A 24,720-nucleotide genomic window follows, 5' to 3' on the forward strand; every position below is an offset into this window, starting at 1 on the left:
CGCACAACCCCCTGCAGCATCTTTGCACAAGGCCCTGCAGGATTTTTCGAATCTCTATAAAAACCCATGTCGTCATCAAACCAATTTGGATGGATGGATATTTTGGGCCGGTTAAGAAATGAAGCATGAAGCTCAAAGATTGAACCTCGGGATCCTAAAGAGAGAGAGAGAGAGAGACCATTAAAAGGAAAACCCCGGTAGGACAGATGACAGCTTCAAAACCCGGAAGACTTGTTTGCGCATGCTCTCTGCCTCTCCCCCGGCTCCTCCCCTGACGTGGCGCGCTTTGGGCCTCGCGCTCCCTCCCTGCCTCGAGGCCCCGCCCCGATCCCCGCCCTTCCTGCTTGGCTGAGGGGCGGAGACGGTGGCACTGGGCCTTGGCGGCTGCTGCTGCTCCTCTTCCTTCACCCGCGAGCGGTTTGCGAGTCTCCTGGGCTTCTTTTTTTTTTCTTTCCTTTTTCCTTTTCTTGGGGGCTGAGCGGAGAAGAGCCAAGATGGCGGACCTGGAGGACCAGCTCTCCGATGAGGAGAAGGTAAAGGAGACCACGGGGGGAAAAGGGTCGCCTTGAGGGGAGACGAGGGGAGGAGGAGGAAGCGGCGGCGGTTTCTTCTTCCCCCTCCCGGGGACAAGGAAGGAAGAAAAGGAAGAGAGCGGATGTGGAGCCGTCAGCCCGGCTCTGTCAGCGGGGAAAGAGGTAGCTTCCCTTCTGCCCGAGGCCTCCTTTGCTCGCCGCCCTCGCCGCTCCTTGTACGGTCCGGTGGCTGAAAATAGGCTCCGGGCTGGGGCTGAAGCGAAGCGGGCGCGGCGGATCCGGTGTCTCCACCCCGCCTTCCTCGCCTCTCCCTGGATCTGCCTTTCCCCTTTTCCTGCGGATGGAAAGGGACTCCTCCTGGTCGAGCCCCTCTCTCCTCCGTCGGCCTCTGCAGTGGGTTCCGCCGCCGCCTCTCTCTCTGGAAGGGCTCGGGGCGATTTCCTGGTGGGCGGCACAGCCCGCTTCCCTTGGTTTAAATGGTGGCCCGTGGCCTTCTTCACGTGGCACGAAGGGATTTCCCAAAGGGGGCTCGGGTGGAGGCTTGTTTTTTTTATTTTGCAGAACTGATGATATTGCTTGGAAGGGACTCCCATTCTGCTTCTATTTTGGGTTTTCCAGGGGCAGTTTGTTAATCTGGTGCCGAGGGCAGTTCTGACTGGTTAAAGGAAAATTTCTTCCTGATCCCTTCTTCCTAGGAGTTTGCATGCTTTTACTCAGATCCATGCTAGAAATGCCTCACTTTAGTGTTGTAGGAAGTTATCACCCAGCCCTCTCCCAGAAAAAATGAAATATCCTAGGAAATATTGAAAAGGCAGAATACTTCTCTGGATGTGAAAAGAAAGAAACCTGTTTTAAAAGCCAGAATAGCTGCCTGTAGCTTCCTGCTCATCCCCACGTTGTCAATGGGCTGTTAAGAAGGCCAAGCTAGTCCACTTTACATAATAAAGACTTCTCCACTTCAGCTGCATGGGGATGGGATTAAAAGCATGATAACATTGGCCCCAACTCACCACATGGCATCTGAGATTCACACAGCAAAGAATGTGGCCTGCTTGCAAAATTTGCTTTCGATCTGTCAATCTATCTGTTATTATTTACAGTGATGGCTTATATGTGAAAACCCAGTTAGTAATGAATCCTTGTTTGTTGCTAAGCATGTTTCAAACCATCTCTCTGCTCATTTTCTTGTGACACTGTTTATAACATGCAGCTGTCACATCCCTACATTACTACTTATGTGTATGTGTAAATTATTTTAAGCTAGATTTTAAGATGTATGAGGTTATTTTTCCTGGTTCTATTCATTTAATAGCTATTGAATAAGTATAAGTCAAATCATGTATGTATTCTTTTATATTTGTCCTTAAATTTGATATACTGGTATGAAAGGAAGCCATTCCCCTTCAATTAACCAAACTAATCTTAAGACCATCTTGCAAAATTTTGATTTGATCGTCCCATTATGCTAAGTGTCACTTCCTTAACCATGGTTTATAGAATCCACAATAAGTAAACTTAAATATGTAGTTTAGATTCATGCAAATTGGTAAGCCATAATATAGGAGAGTTACGTGATGTGTTAATTGTGATTTGTTCAGTAAAAAATAATTGCATGAGTCCAAACTAAATATTTTAATTTTGGCAATTGTAAATTATAATTTTGGCAATTGTAAACTGTGCTTAAACAAATGACCAATTGGCCATAAGAGGATCAAATCAAAATTTTGCAAGATGATCTTTTGCTTGATTTGGTTAATTGAAAGGAAATGACTTTCTTTTATTTTTTTAATTATTAATTAATGAACAAATATAAAAGAATACGTGAATAATTGAATTGATTTATATTTATTCAATAAAAAGCTTAGTTTAACCAAAGCTTAGTTGTATATTAACATAACTGTGATCTAGAGGTTTTGTTTCCAGAATGATAGCTGTATTAATTGATTTCAGTAGGAACCATAGTCTTGAGTTCACATTAATCTATATACTACTAAAACTTTCATTCCCATAGCCTTTAACTGGGAGAAACAGTGCATCATAGAGCAATAATTTTGAGCCAAGGTACCTCAAATAGATTAATTTACAGAATGTGTACAAAATTTGGGGCCCATAACTCTCTTGGAAGTGAAATTTGGCAACCTTTATAAAATATTTTATGACATAAATATATCATTAACAATTTATTCCATAATACAAAATACCATAAAATATTTTTGTGCTAATGTTTGACTTCTATCTAGTTCAACAGGGCCATTTTCAAAGTAGATATAGCTTTGAATGTATCCCAACTTTTCCAGTGAAGGCAGTAAATTAGAAGTTCTGTCACTGTTGAAGACATTGAGGAATCTAATAGGGAGATATCTCTGAAATGATCCAACAATGTCTAGTATACAACTAAAACTCTCATCTCTATAACCTTTAACTGGATGAAACACAGGGCAATAATTTTGTTCCAAGGTACCTCAGATGGACTAATTTACAGAATATCTCCAAAATCCAGGGCCTATGATTTCTGAGGAAATTAAATTGGGGGAATTGTGGATTTTTCAGCTACTGGGCTGCTGCTGTGGCCCCATGAGCCTCATTTTTAAAATTCCTGATAGTTTCTCGGCCATTCTGGCAATCTTTCGCTTCCTCCCTCACCCAATAGCAGCCACTTACCTAGGAAGGGAAGGTTGAAAATCTTATGTATTCCTACAGTCTGCGCTACCCTCCCCAACCCACATTATTCCCAAGGTGTCTTCCTCAATCCCTATACCTTTTCCCTATCCCTATACCCGTGACCTTTTGCATACTTCCATGAATCCTTGCCCACTTTGCAAGCCTTCCTGATGCAAGCTAGCTCCCTATGCTCCATCCCTGGCCCAAACAGTATCTCCCCATCACTCTTCGCAACTCACACTGCCCACCTATATGCCTTATCAAATATACATGACATATATTGTGCACACTCACGCACACTTCTCAACCTTCACACTTAGCTGTCTACTGGTCTTGGAATCGCAACTTCCTGTTGGCTTCCCAGTGACTCTCTCCTTGCACAGTAAATGGAAAATAGTAGGAATTTGAGAGAGGGAAGGAAGGCTGGAGGAAAGAAGGAACAGTGCAGAAGGAATAAAGGGAGAAAGAAAGAGTGAGAAATGTGGGAGGAAGAAAGGGACAGGGTGAAGGAAGAGGGAGGGAGAGGGCAAAGGAGGAGAGGAAGGAACTTTTCTGATGCTCCTTTTCAGCAATCAATATATATATATATATATATATATATATATATATATATATATATATATATATATATATATATATATATATATATATATATATATATATATATATATATATATATATATATATATATATATATATCTGAATGGCTAACCTAATACGGGGGTCCACAACCCCTGCGTTGCGGCCCACTACTGGTCCATGCCCCTTTTGGAACTAGGCTGCACAAGTGGCAGGGCAGCACACGTGCACACGCAACTCCACTCACAAGTGGTGGGTGTTTGCGCTTCACAAGCATTTCCACCTGCAAGAGCAGCAGGAGTAGCAGGCACTTGTTCAAATGCCAGCCACACAGAACTATCCCCTGCAACGGACTGCCAAGCCGGAAAGGTTGGGGCCATTGACCCAATGGATCAAGCGTTGCCCACTATGTTTATAAATATTGCCTATAATTTATGTTTATTTAATTTGAAATTCTTAATAACACAACAGATATTACACAGGCATTTCTTCATCATGAGGCAAATTAAACTTTGTAATAATTATTTAGGTTATGAGGTTATGAATTTTAAATTTTATTGAGTATATAAATTGATATTTTAATTGAACATGGAATATTGATTTACTGTCTCTATCAAAAGATATACAAATTCAATTTTCATGTAGAAGTTTGAAATATCTTCCAGATGTCACCCTGATGTTTGCAGCAATTTGGGAAGAAAAAGAGAAAAAACCCATCCTGTTTTCAACATGCATGAGCTTAAATAGCTAGGTAGAGCCCAGAAAGACAATCTTTGTATAAACAGAATTTACACAAGGAATTTATATTTGCCCCATCTTTCTCCTGTAGTTGGTAATATCATTGTCCTTCCCCCCCCCTTTTTTTTTTGAACTGTGAGCCGCCCTGAGTCCCCCCAGGGAAAAGGGCGGCATACAAATAAAGGGAAAATGAAATGAAATGAAATGAAATGAAAAAGAAGAGGAAGGGCGGCTTTCTTCCAGTACTTTTAGGTTACGAACCAGATTATTATGCTGCACAACTCTATGCTTGTTTAAAGTAAAGAGGAAATGCAAATGTATGAGGAAATAATTTAGATAGGTTTCATGGGGGAATATTAAGCAACTTTAAATTTTAAACAGGAACCCTACTTCCTCAAAACACACTACATTTTGTAGCATACTCTGAATACAGATTTGCAAAAAAATATAAATAAATCAGCAGGTACCCTGAATTTCCACATTTGGATGACTAAGAAATAGAGTGTTAAAGGAAGATGAGAAAGTTGCACAAAATCTGGAACTGTCTGTCTTAACGGTTTTCATTGTAGAACATGTTGACAGAATATCTTTAAATAATATGCTAAAAAAAACAAGGAACTGAGGTAGTAAGAAATTACATAACTAAGTTTCTATTGCAAAGAGCTGAAAGCAAAAGTAGGATTCCCCCTATTTTCAACCTAAAACCAAACATTCAGATCTTCCTTTAGACTTAATAGATCTTCCTCCCAAACCCGGGGGGGGGGGGGAGGGGGGGACACACTGTATATGAATGATCCTTACTTCAATTTCAGAAACATGTCAAATATGTACCTTAAGACTCCAGAAATAGTTTTGATTTTAAATCTTGCTGATATAAAACAATTAGAGACTCCAGATGTTAGTCCCAAGTATGCTTAACTCAAATGTAAAACCTGTGAGATTCTTACAGATAAGTAACATATTCTTAAATAACTCTGGAATATACTTAAAGATAACAAATACTTGATAGTAAGTTTTGTCAGGAAATGTAAGGAATGTTGGCAATCATGATCATGTGTTTGCAGGAATGTTGGAATGGCCACAATGTTATGAATAAAACTGGTCTGGACATCATGAAAGTTTCAATTCTTCAGGAGTAACAGATCCCCCAAATTCTTATGCATTCTTTCGGTTAGCAGTTTTTCGATATCTTGATTCAAAAATTGTTGTGGTAGACTAATTTGAGGGTAGAAACACAAGTGTTTTAGTAACGTAGAGTTAGATATTGCAGTGAGGTGCTCCTATCCTGGTTCTTCATCTCATTTATATGTGAGGGAGGAAGAGTCCACCCACTTTCCTACAATATTCTTTAAGATGAAAAAAATTAGAAAAGAAACAAACTGAATATACAACCTAAGAAAAAAAGGGAAAGATAACTTACTTTATATTATAGTATCTACTTATTAATTATCACTAGTTTATTAATAAATATACTATTATAATAGGAATAGTACAAATATTATTTTAAATTATCAACATTTCTGTCAAAGTTATGTGTATTTCTGTATTGCAAGAATTGTAAATACTAATCTAAGCATTGCTATTGCCTTATAAAGGCATGAACTTGATGGATGGGTTTGCTTTTGACTAAATTGATTTCCGTTGTGGTCATAAACATGAAGAAGTTAAGAAGAGTGTCTCTCATTTCTTATCTCTTCTATGAATCTCTAATATTCTTGTTTAAATTGTAATATGCATATTTGTATTGTAGTTCACATTTGTAGTATTTTTTCAAAGTTTTATTAAAGTTTTTTATAGATAAATACAAATATAAAAAGTAAAAAAAGGTAAAAAGTGCAAAGACTAAAGAGAAAGAAACAGGTAGTGACTTACAGCTTTTTTCAGTGCAGTTACAAGAAAAGTTGTAAATACAATCTTTTTACATTTCTAATTATTTCACACTATTTCATAACAACATAGTCAATTTAGGCAAAAAGCAAAAATCAAAATTTCATTTCGAGAATTAAGTCCAGAAATGGTTTTCAAGTGGAAAAAAAGCCTAAACAAATTCTCTTTAATTTAGACAATCAATTGATATCTCCACCAGGTCCATCACCTTTAGCATCCATTCTTCCATTGTGGGAACTGATATGTTTTTCTTTCTCTGTGCATACAATTTTTTTGCTGCAGTCAACATTTAAAATAACTTTCAAACACTTTGTCTAGCAGACCTAAAAAGAAGACTTCTGGCTTTAACTTTATATTTATTTAAATAATTTTCTGAATTCTGAATTAAAGACTTGTCCCAGTATTTCTTTCCTTTTGACCAGATGATAATTAGTGCCGTCTTTACAATTGTAAAAAAGCTTGATCTCTTGTTTAACAGTAATATGTTTATTTGTCTAGTGTATTACATTTGGTAGAATTAAAGAATTTAAAAGTTGTATTAAAAGTTATGCACATTAGCAGTTTACTGAAAGTATTGGAAAAGTTAACCCACATTATTGTATTGTTGTTTTGTGTTCATTTGACAAAGCCTTTCATTACAAAGAAACAACTGCTTTAGGTAGTATAATTGGGAGGCAGCTTATAATTATGAGTCATGTTAGTTTTAGAAGTAAAAGTAAGCCGCCCATCTTGCAGTTGCAGTCCTAACAAAAATCCCACCTTTGAAGTTACTGTTAGTAATGTATTGGAAATAAATATTGTTCTGAGATATTTCAGGCAGTTCATTCCTGAAAGATTATTATTTTTCTCACCTCCCACAGTATTATGTCTAAATTGTGCTATGGCTGCTATGGTTTTTTGTGTTTAAGTTAATAGCCAAACTTCTATAACAATTGCATAGTAGAATTAAGGTATACATACATTTCTTCCTGAAAAATAAATCCAGTTCTTTTAATACACTTCAGTTTTTTTGAAACACTATTCTTGTTTCCTTTACAAATTTGGTTGAAAAATATACCATTTGTTTTAATTTTAGGTGCGCATAGCAGCAAAATTCATCATCCATGCTCCACCAGGAGAATTCAATGAAGTTTTTAACGGTGAGCATGCCATATGTTAATTTTCATTTCAGATAGCCTATATATAGTGCAGCATCCCTTTTTTGAAATACAAGTGTCCTGTTTCAGATTTTGGCCATCTCAAATTTGAAGCATCATGGTTAGAGTCCAAAGCTGCTGTTCCAAACTTCCTGGATGCTTGAAATGCTCATAGATTTTCCTATTACTGAAATTGATGTACCGTATTTTTCACACTATAAGATGCTCCGAACCATAAAACTAGCTTTTGAGGAGGCAAACAAGAAAAAAAAATTGCCTCTGGCTCCCAGCAATATGCTTCCTTGCAGCAAACAACTTGGTCAGTTTCAGAACAGCCTGATTTAGCACGAGCAGCTGATTGATGATTGGATTGACCTCCAATCAGCTGTTCCAGGTTGCGTCAATCGCTACCACCTCGATCGCTACCACCACCTTTCGCTACCTCCACACACCCCATTTTCGGCTTCCATGTGTCCCATTTTGACCCATTCCATTACCACCACCGTGACTGCTGCTGCCGCCAGTCAGCAGCAATAGGCAGCAGCAATCCCTGTCCCCTGGAATGGGCCAAAAATGGGACACAAGGAGGCCAAAAATGGGGCTTGCAGAGGTAGCGATGGGCAGTGGCAATCGCCACAGCCTGGAACAACTGATTGGTGGTATTCTGGCAGGCTGATATAACTGCCAATCAGCTGTTCATGCTAAATCAGACTATGCTGAAGCTGGCCAGGCTGTTTGCTTTTTGCCGCAAGGAGGCAAATTGCTGGAAGGCAGAAGCTGAAAGGTGGGGCTTTGGCAACATTCACTCTATAAGAAGCAGAGATATTTCCATGCACTTTTTTCGAGGTGGGTGGGTTTCATCTTATAGACCGGTAATTCTTTGGCATATTTGATATTATCTTATGCCAAAATGAAGATTTGATTTTGTCCAGCATGAACCAGGTCTTTCAATCTGAAATAGTTTAAATTAGAAGCATTTGTACACATCTGCTTTTGAGTTACATTTATGTATGCGTGATTAACAATTTTAAAATATGTATTACTGTTAGGTATAAAAAGAAAGTATATTGAATATAAGCTTAAAGTTATGATGCTAAAATACTCTATTTAAAATACAGTATAATTAAGTCATCCCCCATGTCATGTTCTTTGTTACAGTGGAGGACTAAGCTGAGGAATTGACAATTGGTTTAAGCCTAATTAAGAGATCTGCATACCTCCCTTTTATGAAGAGTTTGAGAGGGTTTGAGAAAATGATATAAAATTAGACATTTAAAAAAAATAACTTACAAAATGATTAGCCATGACAGTTGCTGAAGAGGTGTTAACAAGTAGAGTAGACTTCATATAATTTCTAGAGACACCAATTGTCTTTAAATTGAAACTGGTAATAATCAAGCTATAAGCATTTAAAATGGTACCTGTCTTGAGAAAGACAACCTCAGAGTGATTCTCTTGCCTCAAATCCTATGCTTGCCTGAGGGCTTTTACTCATTATTTTGTCCCCATTTTTTTCTTCCTGTGAAACGTATGAATTAAAGAAACACCAGTTACAAGAAGCGTCATTGAAGTGAATCTGCTGTTTAAACCTTGAAACATTTTAATTCTTTAGTTCCTAGCTGCATAATGAACATAATGCCATTGTAAGCTACTGTGTGATACATTCTGTTTGTTTATATAAGTGCAGGTTCTGACAGTTTACAATAAATATTGAACTCTATTATGTGCATATTGAAATGTAAGGATGAATTTTGAATGAATTTCTAAATTTGAGCTTATATAAATGCTTGTTATATTTTTTATGAGTTTGTTAAGCTTTTTAATATTATACTTATTACATTATATACCGATGTGTTCATTTTTTGGCCAGAATTGCAAAGTTATGTCCAGTTAAATATACAATAGATCCCCCAGAAAATGTAACTGCTATTTCCTGTGAAACTTCCAAGAAGTATATTTCATCCATATAAATAGCTGGTACCAAATATTTAGCATTAAAAACCTTTAGTTTGGTTGGCGTGCATTTGAGATGTATATTTTTTTATTTATTAGCAGATATTTTTCTGACTGGGTTTATATCCACTATATTCACCATATACTAATGCTCAGTATTTTTCAGATGTTCGTTTGCTACTTAATAATGATAATCTTCTCAGGGAAGGAGCAGCACAGTAAGTATTAAACCCTTTATATAATACATATCTTTCATTGCATTAAGAAAGCATGACACTACTGAAAATTTATATTGGTAGGTAGGCAGGGAAGAGGATAATATTTTTCATTGCCTTCAAAATTGTAGTTGCTGAATTAAAATAAATTTGAAATTAATTTTTTTAAAAATAAATTACATTAAATTTTTAACTCCAGTTTGTTGAACAGTCTAGTCAGTCTTATGTATAAGCGAAGTAGGAATGTGAAACTTAGTCAGTACAACTTTTTGCATCCAACCAAACCAGTTATTTTGTTGGATTCAAAAGAAATAAGAAAATACAGACAGATTATGCATCCCTGCTAGCACGTCACTTGTGTAAACCAATACATGACTTATTATACACTGCTAAAAACAGCATAGTTCCTTTACTTATCCCATTCACGCAACATGTTAATTAAAGACAAGTCACAATCCTTTGGGCACCATGGACCGGTTCTGTGGGGAGAGGTTTTTCCACAGAGCAGAGGGTAAGGTCTTGTGTGCTGTCTGCATCCCGTGGATGGATCTTTATTTGTTTGCATGGCCCGGTTTTTGACCCCAAATATAGAGGATATAGTGATTAGAAATACATATTTGTTTTAGTACTTACTTTAATATGTAGCAAAAAATTTATCTGATGTCTCTTGTCTTTCTAGTGCATTTGCACAGTATAATTTGGACCAGTTTACTCCAGCTAAAATAGAAGGCTATGATGAACAGGTATCTTTGAAAATATTTAAGTTTGAAAATTATTATTATTTAACATCTGATGGGAATGTGACAGAAAAGAAGTAAGCATATATGAACAATGCACATAATTATATACAAGAATTCTACGTGGGTGTGGCAATGGTCCCATAACTGGATGTTGAATTCAGCTATCCAGGTGATCATCTCTAGGGTTCCTTCATGTAGATCATCTAGGGAACCAAAGAACGTACGTTGTGGGCAATTTTGCACAATACGTTTAATTGTTTGCATATCAACATCACAATCGCAACAAAGGGACTCTTTTATCCCCACTTCTTCCAGTATCACACCTAATTCTGTACAATTTTATCCAAACAGTGTGAGGCAGGTCAAAACCAGGTGGCTTGGTAGAGGTTAGACCCTAATAAAGTACCTTGGACCACTACTCTCTCCAGACATTAAACTGGGTAGATGTTAAGCAAGTAGAATGTTAGCCAATCATATAATTGATTTAATCATCTATTTCTTTTAGTGGAAAAGCTCTATGAAAATAAATACTAATTGATATTATGAGTTATTTTAATTTTCTATTCAAACTTCATATTCTTTATATGTGATGGATTTTGCACTTAAAATTGTTAATGTACACTATGATATCAGATGTGTATAAAAAGTACTGTCTATATTAATTAAAAGAAGTAGAAATATTAACTTAGAAATGCCCCTTTTATAACTTTTTTGTAGGTATTAATAACAGAGCATGGTGACTTGGGCAATGGAAAATTTTTTGATCCTAAAAATAAGATTGCTTTTAAATTTGATCATTTACGAAAGGAGGCTACAGATCCAAAGCCTCACGATGTTGAAAATGCAATTGAGTCATGGCGAAACTCCATAGAAACAGCAATGAGAGCATATGTGAAGGAACACTATCCAAATGGTGCCTGCACAGTACGTATCAGGATCTGAAAAATGCTTGGATTAAAACTATTATTTAGATTGCATAATTTAAATGTCAAAATATATGTACAGAAAGATTGGTGCACTTGCTCTGCTTTTGTGTCTTTCTCTGTATGGCCTGTCCACTGATTTTGTTACATACATACCAGCCACCTTATCCTTGCCCTTTCCAGTAAATTTACATTACTATTTAGAACCACAATTGAATTAAAATTTCTGGTTCTAAGCAAGGCATTTGAGTAATGCCCCATGCCTTTTTTTGGTCACGGTTTTTAGACAAATCACTGCAGGTCTTAAGTAAATCATTTGGTTATTAAGTGAATCTGGTTTCCCCTGTTGATTTTGCTTGTTGGAAGTCAGCTGGGAAAATTACAAATGGTGACCACATGACCCCGAACTGTAGAACACTCATAAATACATGCCAAGCACCCAAATTTTGACCATGGGATGCTACAGCAGTCATAAGTGTGAAAACTGGTCATAAATCACTTTTTCGGTGCTTTTATAATAGTCACTAATTGAATGGTTAAGTTAATGAATACCTGTATTGTCTCCCTTTAACTGCCATGTATCACCATCTTTTATTCACTATCTTATCTCAGTATGTAGAGAATGTTTTCTACATCCCTTATAGGTAAAAAATATACAAAGAATTCAGCAGAATGAGGCTAAGAGCTTTCTGTTTCCACAACTATTCTGTTTCCACAGTGTTTGATTCTTGAGTAAGGCTATATACAAAATATGAGCATATTAGTACCCTATATCTACCAATAACTAGTATTTAAAGGTACATTGGGTTCACTGATGGAGATAATATGTAACCATAATCAATAACAAGTAGATGCATTTAGTCCTAATAGTAACAATGATTTTTACCCATATAAATATTTCATCATCATGCCAAATCATAATGAGTAAAATCTAAAGTTATATTATTGCACCCTGTAATAGATGAATTCAGCCAGGTGAATATACTGTATTTTTCAGAGTATAAGACATACCTTTCCCCCCCCCCCAAAAAAAATGGGTGAAAATCTGGTGCGTCATACTCTGAATGTAGCCCCGCCCACCTGGTCCGCACATCAGATTTTCAGGTGGTTCCAGGCAGCGGGGATCCTCACTTTCACATGGAGCCTGATTCCCGAAGTGGCCCAGGGAATTGCACTGAAAGCCTTTTGAAGGCCCCCTCAGGAGCAGTTTAATGCTTGCCGCCCCTCTGATACTGCCGAGCCTCCTTCCACCGCAGACGCGCCTTATCTTTTCCGCTGGCCAGATTCGCCACCTGAAACATGAGGCTCATGGAGGAAAGAGCGTTCAGGTGACAGCGCCTTCGGTACACACCATTTTTGGATTTGGGGAGGGGATCTGCCGCCTGAAAATGCTTTCCTCCATGATCCACTCATAAGAAAGCTGCGCTTGGAAACTGCCAAAAACCGCCATTCGAAAAGCACGACTTTCTTTCCAAGTTACTTAGAGGCTTTTGTATATGCCATCCTCCTCCTCCTGCAAATGAAAGGTGCCTCAGAGACGCTAGATTTCTTAGGATGCTAGATCGGGAAGTTAAAAACCTTGAATGGGGTACAATCAAGCTTGATTCAAAGGCTTTGGCTTTGGATCACTGTGCTGCCACCCAAAATGCTGTTACAGCGATCTCTGCAGAGTCCACTTCACCTGCCCCTTCTCGGGCAGTTTCAGGCGGCAGAGATCACAGTAACAGCATTTTGGAGTGGCAGCAAAGCGATCTCAGGAGCTTGATTGTATCCCATTTCAGGTTTTTAACTTCCCAATCTGTTCCTCTTCTCTTCCTCCACCTCCAATCTGCCCAGATCTGTCATGCAGCAAAGAGATATGGTAGCTGGGAGCCTGGTACCTGCTTTTCCACCGAGACTAAGGAAGCGGGGTTGCGAAGAGGGCTGTGAACAAGCCCGGTTGCTCAAGGAGGCAGCCTTGCTAGGTCGTCTTCTTTGGGGCTCAGGGACCACCACGAGGAACCATTAATCCAAATGAAAGGGATCCCCAACCCCTCCTTGCCCAATGGGCCGTTCCCGGTCAAGCGCAGCAGCAGCAATTCAGCAGCCCCCATGTCTCTTTCTCTCCTCACTGAAGAGAAGAAGCAAGCCGACTGCTGCTCCTTGGACCCAGCAGCTCTGCATGGTCGCCGGTCAGAGGGAAGGGGAAAAAATAAAGTGCAGAGAGATATGTTTAGTCCTGCCCTGCCCTGGGGAGGGGGTAGAGAAAAGCGGATTTGAGATCGATAAAAGCCTTACCCTTTTGGATGATGGAGCCTCCATACATCACGTTTTTGCCCTCCCTGGCCCCCAGAAGCACTTTGCAGGCCTCCCAAACTTTCTGCATGCTTCAGTTTTCAGAGGATTTGGGAGCTCTGCAGAGTGCTCCGAGGGGGCAGGGAGGACAAAAATATTGGTGTGTCTTATATTCCGGTGCGCCTTATACTCTGAAAAATACGGTAAATGAATTTGTGAAATTCAGTTTAAGCTACAATTTGCCAGGAAGTTCATGGGAAAAGTGCTTTCTTTTGTTTTTCATTACAGCATAAGAAAAGAAGTATTCTTATTTTATCAGAAGCAATATTTATCTGCGAATTAAATGAAATTCTTCTATTTCCAAATTTGTTGTTTAGCATGTTATTATTTATTAGCCAATATTATTATTTAGGTTATTCAGTATTTTGATGGATCCCTAAATGTACTGTATATTAGCAATATGTTTTTAATGAAAACTAATGTCCTTGTCTGAAGGTGTTTTTATATGATACAAATTAAAGTTTGAAAGTTAACATTTTCCTCCATTTGTGATTAAGGTATATGGAAAAACTATTGATGGACATCAAACAATTATTGTTTGCATTGAAAGTCATCAGTTTCAAGCAAAGAACTTTTGGTATGTATAAACTACTTTATTTAGAAATAGATTTCAAAGGAAGTTTTATTAGCGTTTTGATTTCATCATGTTTAATTTTAAAATATACGTTTTATCTTGGGTAATATCAATTGTTATATATATTTCAGTTGTGACACACTAGTCTCCCTTCTGCTGAGTCTCCTAAATGTATCTCACAAAACATGCTGTAAATATTCTTCAGTTCTCCAGAGCAAGTTTAGGAGACTTGACAGAGGCTTCAGTGAGAGATCAATATTATTAAATTGGTCCGCGATTTTGAGCTATATTGCATAAACACTTGTTAATTTGAAAAGGTTATGCCTAATATACAGGTGTGCGTGTGTGTTGAAATTTTTACTTTTACTACTTTTAAATACAGTATAAAGAGTTGAAGATTGGGAAAGCCTTTGAAGAGCCAAAGCAGAACTCCTTGAAATATGTCTTTTTTTTTTTTCTTAAAGCATTTTGTAGTGATAATTTTCAAGACATAGTTCTCTCCTTTCCCCCCACCTTCCCTCCCTCCTCTGTTTCCTTTTATGAATTTGTGTTTTCTTTTTAAAGGAATGGTCGTTGGCGATCAGAATGGAAATTCACAATAACGCCTTCAACCACCCAGGTAGCAGGTATCTTAAAAATTCAGGTATGGTTATCCCAATTTTCCAAAATAAACTCAATAGCTTAATAATATCCCATGCAAATCTCAAAACATAATTTACGTATATTTTTAAAGATCATTTTGCATTTTTCTATTGGGAAAATGTACAGGTAGTCCTTCACTTCTGACTACAATTGAGCCCCAATTTTCTGTTGCTAAGTATCACATTTGTTAAGTGACTTTTGCCTGATTTTACGACCTTTCATGCCTTAATTATTAAATGAATCACTGCAGTTAGTAACCTGATTGTTAAGCAAATCTGGCTTCCCCATTGACTTTGCTTGTCGGGAGGTCTCAAAAAGGGATCTTATGATCCTGGGACACTGCAACTGTCATAAATATGAACCAGTTGCCAAGCATCTGAATTTTGATCACTTGATCATGGAGGGATGCTGCAAAGGTTGTAACTGAAAAGTCACTTTTTTCAGTACTACCGCATTTCCCCGAAAATACGACCTGTCCTGAAACTAACGCCTTGCCATTTTTTGCGTGGGCAAAAATATAAGCCCGCCCCCGAAAATAAGCCCCCTGGATAACCACCACCACCCCCTCAGGCCAGGCAGAGCACTGCTCACCGACCTAGCGATATCCCGAAGGCACCAAGCTGCGGGAGCCAGGGGGCAAAGTGTTCATGTTGCTTGCCGCCTTCGGGATACCGCTAGGTTGGGGAGTGGCGTTCTGCCTGGCCGGAGGGGGGAGTTGCCGGGCAGTTGTTCCCTTGCAAGTGACCTCCCGAAGAGCCAGGCATAGCCTCAGGGGCGAAGCAGCCATGACAATGCTCACAAGCAGCTGCCCGGCAAACCCTCTCTCCAGCCGGGCAGAGCGCTATTCACTAACCTAGGAGGTATCCCTAAGGTGCCAAGGCACATGGCGCTCTGCCTGCCCCCCAGCTCCCGCCGCTTGGCACATTAGGCATACCTATGCTCTTTCATCAAAACAAAGTAAAAATACACAGCCAGTGTAGTACTTTATAATGATTAATGTCTACTGCAAAGAGACATTTCTTCAAGTCCGTTCTTGCACACAAAACATCTTGCTGTGCAGTTTTGGTCCACTTTCTCTCCATCCAATTTACTTCACAGGGTTATATTTTGTGGAAAACTGAAAAGAATATTAAATATACCACTTTGAAATCTTAAAGGTTTATATTAAATGATAAAAATAAGATCTGAACAATATAAGTAAATTTAAATCTACAAGTGGTACGGGGTTGTTTTATTACATTTAAAAGTATTTGAATCTTTGACATTTGAATCATATCTCAATCAAGATTATTTCTTACCATATTTTTCAGAGTATAAGACGCACTGGAGTATAAGACGCACCAATATTTTGTAGAAGCAAATATTTTAAAAAAAGTTTTTGCACTCTGCAAACTTCCAAAAACTGGCTCATTTTTCGTGAAAATGCCCCGCCTTTTTTTTTTCAAAAAAAGGCATGAATAGCCTTTAGGGGGCTTGCAGAGTGCTCCTGGGGGTGCCCCCCCCAAAATGAGCAAAAAAACAATACATTTTTTGCAAAAATGGGCCCATTTTTTTGTCAAAAAAATTGCATGGATAGCCTTTAGGAAGCTTATAGAGTGCTGCTGGAGGCTGGGTGGCAAAGAACGGTCCATTTTTCACTCATTTCTGCCCTCCCCAGCCCCCAGGAGCTCTCTGAAAGCCTTCTAAAAGCTATGTGCAGCCATTTTGGTGAAGGGGCCGGGTTTCGGGAGGCAAAAAAAAATGCTGTATTCAGTGTATAAGACACACCCAGATTTTCAGCCTCTTTTTTGGGGGGGGAAGATGCATCTTATACTCCGAAAAATACGATATTTTGGAAGGCAAAAAATATCACTAATATATGCTGCTGCTTCTGTTTGTAATTATTTTACTGTGAACTTTCTATATGTAGGTTCATTATTATGAAGATGGAAATGTTCAACTAGTGAGTCATAAAGACATACAAGATTCTCTAACAGTGACTGTAAGTATCTTTTCCTGTGCATTAGTATAAGAACATTACATATTTTTCATATTACATATTATAAAAGTTAGCATGCTAATAAAAATGAACATACAAGTAGCAATAAGCAACCTGTCCCACCTTTAGGTAATATTCCTGATGTGTGTATGTGTGGCACATGATAATGTATCACAAGGTCATTACATTACATGTATCTGATGATGATGTATAAGTATGAAAATTACATTTTCACATGCAAGTAACTTTTTCGTCATTGTGACTTGGCAGAATTACATGTATGTTCCCTTTGAAGGAACATTTACATATAAGTGGAAAAAGTACTTAGATCTCTTTCTACAATTGACTTTATTAACAAAAATTGACAAGAGTAACACTTTGATCTACAAAGCTGATAGGTTTTATTTTCTGAATCATTAGTACAAAACATTATTTGTAAGTAAAATTCATTGTAATGAACTATTTGAGACTTCTTTTAATATAGAAGTTTCCAAATTCATATTCTATTTCATTTTGAAAGCATATTTTATTCAATAAAAGTATTTTTTATAAACAGCTGCTGTTTCAGAAATAAAAATAGAAATTTTACCTGTGGATATCTGGCTCCTAGCTGCTGAAAGTATGAAACAATTTAAACAGAAGAAGAATTGAAGCTTTTCATGTTAACTTTATTTTTAGGCCAAGCTAAGCAATACATTTTTATTAATTTTACTGGAAGTAAATTTTACTTCCATCAATTAAATCATTTGACTGTAAATGAACAGTGTTTTATTTGCTCTAGACAGATAGCTATAAGAAAAAGAGGAAGTTAGTGAAATCTATACCTTTTGGAGAATTAATTTTAGGAGTCATAATTGCCTCTGTGTTTTATGTGTGTGTGTCTTCAAGTAAGTGTTGATTCCTGATAACTGCTTGCTTAGGAAGTTTTCAGAAGTGCTTTGACACTGCCTGCTTTCTAGAGCTGAAAAGAAAGTGATAGGGTCAAGGTCGCCAAGCTCATTTTGTGACTGGTGGAACTAGAACTCACAGTCTTCCAGTTTTTATCCTGTTATTTTATCCATTAAACTGTAATACGTGTGTGTGTGCACTGTGCACACTGTGCACAATTATTAGACAAATTTATTTTGAAGGATTAATTTTATTTTTGAACAACTACAATGCTCTCTAGTCAGTCCAAAATATTAATAAACCTCAAACCTTGAATATTTAAGAAAGTAAAAGTGAGCTTTTGGCTTTCTTAGAAGAATATCTATCTATGCACAATTATTGGGCAACTATTAATGTGCAGAATTATTGGGCAACTAAATGAAAAATGAAAATTTGCCCATCTCACTTGTTTATTTGCATCTGTGAGAATAATAAACAAACTCAATATACAAATAAACACTTCTGGCTGCAAAAAAAATAAAAAAAAAATCTGACAGATATAGCCATCCTTCTTTTCAATAACAGTCATAAGCCTTCCATTTATGGAGTCTGTCACTTTCTTCTTCTGTTGATCATCATCTTTTTGTGCAGCAGCAAGGACAGCCTCCCAGACACTGTTCAGAGAGGTGTACCGTTTTCCTTCACCATAAATCTGCCATTTAAGAAGGGCCTACAAGTTTTCAATAGGATTCAGATGAGGAAGGGGGCCATATGATTATTATTTCATCTTTAAAGCCTTTACTGGACCAGCCACACAGTGGAGTACTTTGATGCATGTGATGGAGCATTGTCCTGCATAAAAATCATGGTGGTCTTGAAAGATGCAAACTTTTTCCTGTACTACTGCTTGACGAAAGTGTATTCTAAAAACTGGCAGTAGGTTTGGGAGTTGATTTTGAGTCCCATCTTCAACCCAAAAATATCCAACTAGCTCATATTTAATAATACCAGTCCATACCAGTACCCCACCTCCACCTTGCTGGCCTCTGAGTCAAATCTGGTCTGTCAAGAGTCACTCTCATCTCATCAGTCTGTTGAAAAATCTGTCTTCAATAGCAGTAGACTTAGCAGTAGACTTGTATACCGCTTCATAGGCCTTTCAGGCCTCTCTAAGCGGTTTACAGAGAGTCAGCATATTGCCCCCAACAATCTGGGTCCTCATTTTACCCACCTCGGAAGGATGGAAGGCTGAGTCAACCCTGAGCCGGTGAGATTTGAACCGCTGACCTGCTGATCTAGCAGTAGCCTGCAGTGCTGCATTTAACCACTGCGCCACCTTGGCTCTTCAGATATTTCTTTGCTCAATCTTGCTTCTTTCATCTTATGCGTCTTGTTCATTGGTGGTTGGGTTTCAACCTTCCTTATCTTGGCTATGTCTGTGAGCACTGAACACCTTGTGCTTCTGGGCACTCCAGGTAGGTTCCAGAATATGACAGCACTGGAAGATAATGAGTTCTTGACAGCTTCATGTTTGATTCTTCTCAAATCTTTGGCGGTTAATGGGCATCTTTTTTTCTCAACACGTTTCTTGTGACTCTTTTAACTATTTGCAATAAAACATTTAATGGTCATGCCCCAATATCTTAGCAATTTCAAAAATTGCTGCATCCCTCTGAAAGACTTTTTTATAATTTTTGATTTTTCGAAGTCAGTTAAATATCTTTTTTGGCCCATTTTACCTGAGGAAAAGAAGCTGCCAAATAATTATGCATACCTTGATAATAGGGTGTTAATTTCCTTAGACCAAACCCACATTACACAAATACACATCACCTGATATGCTTATATCCACTAAGCATTCAAGTTTATACAGCCTGGAGGAGGAAATATGCATAAAAATGATGATATGGTCAAAATACTTATTTGCCTAATAACTGCAATGTGTGTGTGTGTGTGTGTGTGTGTGTGTGTGTACACATACATATACACATACATTTATCCAAAGTTATGTAGTCTCTTCACAATATAAGCATAACATTAAAAATAAAGTCAATAAAACATACACTACAATTAATAATTCAATTATAAACCTGGCAGCCTATTTCCTATCCCCCAAAAGTTTTCCAAAAACAATTCAATATTGTCTAACTTTCTGGATCATCAAGGCCTTAAGGAGATAAAAGACGTGGACTTTCAGGAGCCTTTCCTCTTAGGAATTAAGGGCATTAATTCCTCTTAAAAGAGACTAAAGTCACCCAAGGACAAAGCCATATACAGTTTATGTGGTAAAACCAGTACGTAGAATTGTACTTGGAAGCCAAATCAAGATTTACAGCAAAACTATTATATGCCTGTGGTAAGTCTTATCCACCAGTACCAAGCAATAGCATTTCATACCAGTTAGTTTGTTTAAAGCAGCAGTCCCCAACCATGGCAGCTTGGCCCGGCTGAGGTGAGGGAAACTGGGCTGCATGAGAGTGGGCTGGCACACATGCATGCACGTGTACAATACACACAATGTGTGTAGCTCAACTTTCACAAGTTGAGCTGTGCATGTGTGCACACCAGCCCACAGCTTGCGTGGCCTGGGTCCAAATAAGGTACAGGCCAGGGAGTTGGGAAGCCCTGATGTAAAGGCACTGCATGTAAAATGCATTGCAATCAGATAATCCACTCATTCCGTGCCCATTCAAAGTGATAATGGCAATGGATAAGGGGACTTAGAACCATTCCTCATAGTTGCGACTGTCACAATGTCCCTATGGTAATGTAATCATGATTCAGGTACCTGGCAATTGGCTCACAATTACAACTGTTGGGTCATGTGATTACCATCTGCAACCTTCACTGCCAGCCTCCAACAAAGATAATCACATAACCATGGACATTGCAGCCACGTGAGATTCACATAACAGTGGCTTCTGGAACTTCCAAAACTACTGCCATAAGTTGGCGCATTACCTTGTTGCTGGTTCCAATTACCATTGTTAAGTGTGGATAACCTGGAGGTCTATATCTATTGTGATAAAGTTTGTTGAATGGGTAACAATATTATTTTGTGGCTTTTCTGCATCTCTTATATCATCCTCTAGATATAATACTGATATGTGTCATAGTTTAAACAAAATATCTACTCTCTCTGCAATTTGTGTACTGTATTTGAAATCATATTTGATCTTAATACTGATAGTTAACTATTTATGGTAGCTTTAGTTCAGAAATGTTTTCTTTTTTTATAGAATGAAACCCAAACAGCAAAGGAATTTGTGAAGATTGTAGAGGCTGCAGAAAATGAATACCAGGTATCATGGTATTTTATAAGACTACTACATATAGTCTCAGCTACTGTTCTGAATCTTACTGGGCAAATTTTATATTTTTCCTTTTATATGTTCAAAATAAGACAAAAGACTGTTAAATTCAAGATGATTGCAATACATAAAATAAAATTTATCAACTATATACTTAATGATAGAAAAGTATAAAAATCAATGTGCAACAATTCAGGATGTGATCACAGAGAGATAACATTTGGCAGGTCACTTATTTACAGTAACAGCTATTGTGGAACACTATTTCATCAGTATGGTAACAGATGACATGACAGATAAACCTATTTAGTCCAAAATCCAATCTCCTATAACTTGCTTGATTCTCTTTTCTCCACTGTTACATGATACAATTGATTTAATCTTGAGTTCTTAATTTGAACAGATGCTGGGAAAGGAATATATCATCTTGTAAAAGCATTCTTGATACTTAAAATTACAAATTACAATAAATTATATTTATAATTATAAGATATAAAACATAAGTTTTTCCCCAGTGAGTTAAAATACAGAGGTACTGTATTTAACTCTATTATTGTTAAAATATACTAAGGTTTGATTTATATAATATTTCTATTTAATCTTAGACTATCGAGTTTATCGAATAAAGATATGGAAAAAAGTTTTGGAACATAATGATAAAGTATACAGTTGGAAATGTGTTGCTTTATATCAACAAATTGTGCATTGTTTAAGAAATGTTTTCCTTTTTGTTACAGACTGCTATCAGTGAAAATTATCAAACAATGTCGGACACTACTTTCAAGGCTTTGCGCCGACAACTGCCAGTTACTCGCACAAAGATTGACTGGAACAAGATACTGAGCTACAAGATTGGGAAGGAAATGCAAAATGCTTAAAATGAATGTGGCAAATATAATAATTTTTTCTTCTGTACAAAATAAAGTTATTGCAAAGGTATTCAAAATTGTGATGTATCACCTTGGCCATTTGCCATTGAAATAACTGTAAGTAGTTTGGTTAGAACTCAAGGCTTAGGTAACTTACTCTTTTTATTTGTCCATTTGTTTCTCCTTTACAAAGTTATAAAAAAAATCAGTGTAGCTGAAATGTTGAGAGCTTCTGATATATTTAGATTTTTATAATGATATGCCTATAGTTTTCAGTTAAATTAAACAGTTTGAAAAAAAATATTTTTGCATAAAATTATTCCATATTGCTTTGCTTTCATGCAAAAGGCAGCTTACAAACACAATTCCTTTGAAAATATTTTTTTTCTGGACAACATGGATTTTAACCATGTATACTGCAGAAATATTCTGCCCCTCCACTGTTTGAAAGCTGGAGAAAAGCATTTCTATATCCAATCCTATTTAGTTATTTAAATAGCTTGATGTTAACTTTTTTTTAAGCCAAGATCTAATTTTAAGAAGTTGAAATTAAACATTAGTGCTTATGTTCAAAATGCATTTAATGTTCCATTTGACAGCACCTCAGATGAGTTGGGATTTTATCAGTCATCAAGTTATTTTTATCATGCAGCCATAATTGTATTATAGCAAGGCATATTGTTATATATATGTAATCCTATACTCATTGTGTGTCTGTCAGTTTTTTCTTCAATTGAAATGTACTAAAAATCAGTGTGAATTAAACATGCAAATTTTCTATTTAGTTATGATTATCATTTCAAATATATATCTTTCAACAAGTTTAAGAAGGAATCAACTTATTGAATATAAAAAGAAACAGAAGCCTATAATAAAATAATGAAGGCAGAGATAAGGAGGGAAATAGATATGCATGTGGGGGAGTTTCAATGGAGGCAGTCCCTTCTTTCAAAAATGGCTTGGATCTAGGTGGCAGTCACATGATGTTTTATTTAATGACCAACACTTAGCAACAGAATTGCCAGTCACAATTAGAGTTGTGGACCTTGTAAACTGATTCAAGCTTATAATATTGTTGGAGAAAATTAAAAGTTTCCATTTCATATTTACAATTACAGAAGTAAATTAATGAAATAAAGGAAAGGATGAGAAAATTTAATAAATCACAGTATAATGTTGAGATAATGCAAGCAAAGATAATTGTTTAACTTCATAATTATTTCAGTTCTGCTTTTTTATTTTAATTATCAGAAGACTATCAAAATCATTTCTTCATAGGCTGCCATTTTTTTTTCAGAATATCAGTTCCTTTTTTCCAACTTACATTGCATATATGTTTTTGGGACTACTTAGGAAGCAGAACAGAAGTAAGATACTGCAATAATAGGATTTGCTGGGCGCACTCTTCATGATCCAGGCACATTTCTGTATGAAACGGTTACAATGTATAGTTTTATTTCCATACCACATTAGGTACAAGGTGAAAATCTAGCAAGAGATTAGATTTAAGTGTATGATTCCTAGGAAACTATATTTTCTAATTATTACATAACATCCCTCAAATGTTGATATATATTGTATAGTTTTGCAGATTTGGTAAAATAAAACACAGAATAAAAATAGTTGGTAGAGGATGGCTTCTATATTAGGTTCAATAAATCTACTTATTGATTATTGATCATACATGTAAGACTTAATTATATCTAATTACATTCTTTGATGATACTATAGCCACTCGTACCAAAATAGTTAATTGACCTCAAATTTCGATGGGAACTGTACAGATACTGTGAGAAATCTTAGTTCTTCAGTGCGAATGTCAGTTATATAAGGAGAGGAGGCCGGTACTCCCATTATGAAAATCCTTAACTAAATAGTTCAGTGAAATCTCCAAAGCAAACTAAAAGCAGGAAGTTGTATTTGGAAAATGCATGGTATTCTTTTTTGTACAATTCTATTTTACAGAACAATATTTCACATTTATCATTAGAATTGTAATAATGAAATTTCCTAAAATAAAGATATAAATTATCCTATTGTATTATCCTTAAAATATTTTGTTAATATGTAAAATATTCAAGTTTCAAAAGTAGATGATGTTCAATATATCTATCCTGAGATAAAAAAAACCCAACATGCGCACAATGTCTGTCCAGTAAATTTATAATTTATTTGCCAGGTGGGGATAGAATACTGCTTGCTTTTTCTGTTGTTTCCATAGGTGGTGTTGAAAAATCAACAGGTGTTACATGATGGATAATGCCATTTCTCCTCTTCTTAAAAATATCCTTAGTAGGATTTAATTATTTTTAAAAGCATATTAATGCTTTAGCTACTATTTAATTACTATTGCCACTGCAATAGTGGGTAAATAGTAAATATCACACAATAAAGTAAATAATTTATTGTGTGATAAAGTAAAAATGGTAATGCTTTTCCCATACAGTCATGCCTTAACCAAGTGTTTTCCTAGGTTACTATGCAGAATGTGGTGGTCATCAGCCTGATGACCAAGTCTGTTTGAGTGCACTACGCCTATTCTGCAATAGTTTTACTGATTTCAATTAATTTTGGAGACCCCAAGCTAAATATTTACAGTATATGGTCTTGGCCCATATACAACTTTATTTTGATATAAGCCTACCCATTCATAACATGTTGTTTGGTGCATAGAATTGTAAAGAGACATGCACCACATTTTCTCCTATCATTTAGGATACTTGCTGTAGGCAGTATTTTCCCTCTTACTTTAGGATTACTAGTCACCTAACGAAGGAATA

General features: G+C 36.8%; 1 protein-coding gene across 2 annotated transcripts; it reads left to right on the forward strand.

Annotated features, from left to right (window-relative positions):
- Positions 1–338: 338 nt before the first annotated feature.
- CAPZA2 (capping actin protein of muscle Z-line subunit alpha 2) lies at positions 339–23,973 on the forward strand. 2 transcript variants are annotated; one of them, XM_014072180.2, is made up of 10 exons: positions 339–533; positions 7,474–7,537; positions 9,654–9,705; positions 10,382–10,445; positions 11,160–11,366; positions 14,197–14,276; positions 14,838–14,916; positions 16,825–16,896; positions 21,000–21,062; positions 21,809–23,973. In XM_014072180.2, exons 1-10 carry the CDS (start codon positions 495–497, stop codon positions 21,947–21,949), a joined length of 861 nt encoding a protein of 286 aa, XP_013927655.1. In that variant the 5' UTR covers positions 339–494; the 3' UTR covers positions 21,950–23,973. The 2 variants fall into 2 exon arrangements, with proteins under 2 accessions (XP_013927655.1, XP_013927656.1); XM_014072181.2 differs by having other exon boundaries at positions 343–533; positions 9,644–9,705.
- Positions 23,974–24,720: the final 747 nt, after the last annotated feature.

Source organism: Thamnophis sirtalis, unplaced genomic scaffold (assembly GCF_051295495.1).
Source record: "Thamnophis sirtalis isolate CommonGarterSnake01/CBP01778 unplaced genomic scaffold, rThaSir2_p1.2 scaffold_9, whole genome shotgun sequence".
In the NCBI taxonomy this organism is placed as follows: domain Eukaryota; kingdom Metazoa; phylum Chordata; class Lepidosauria; order Squamata; family Natricidae; genus Thamnophis; species Thamnophis sirtalis.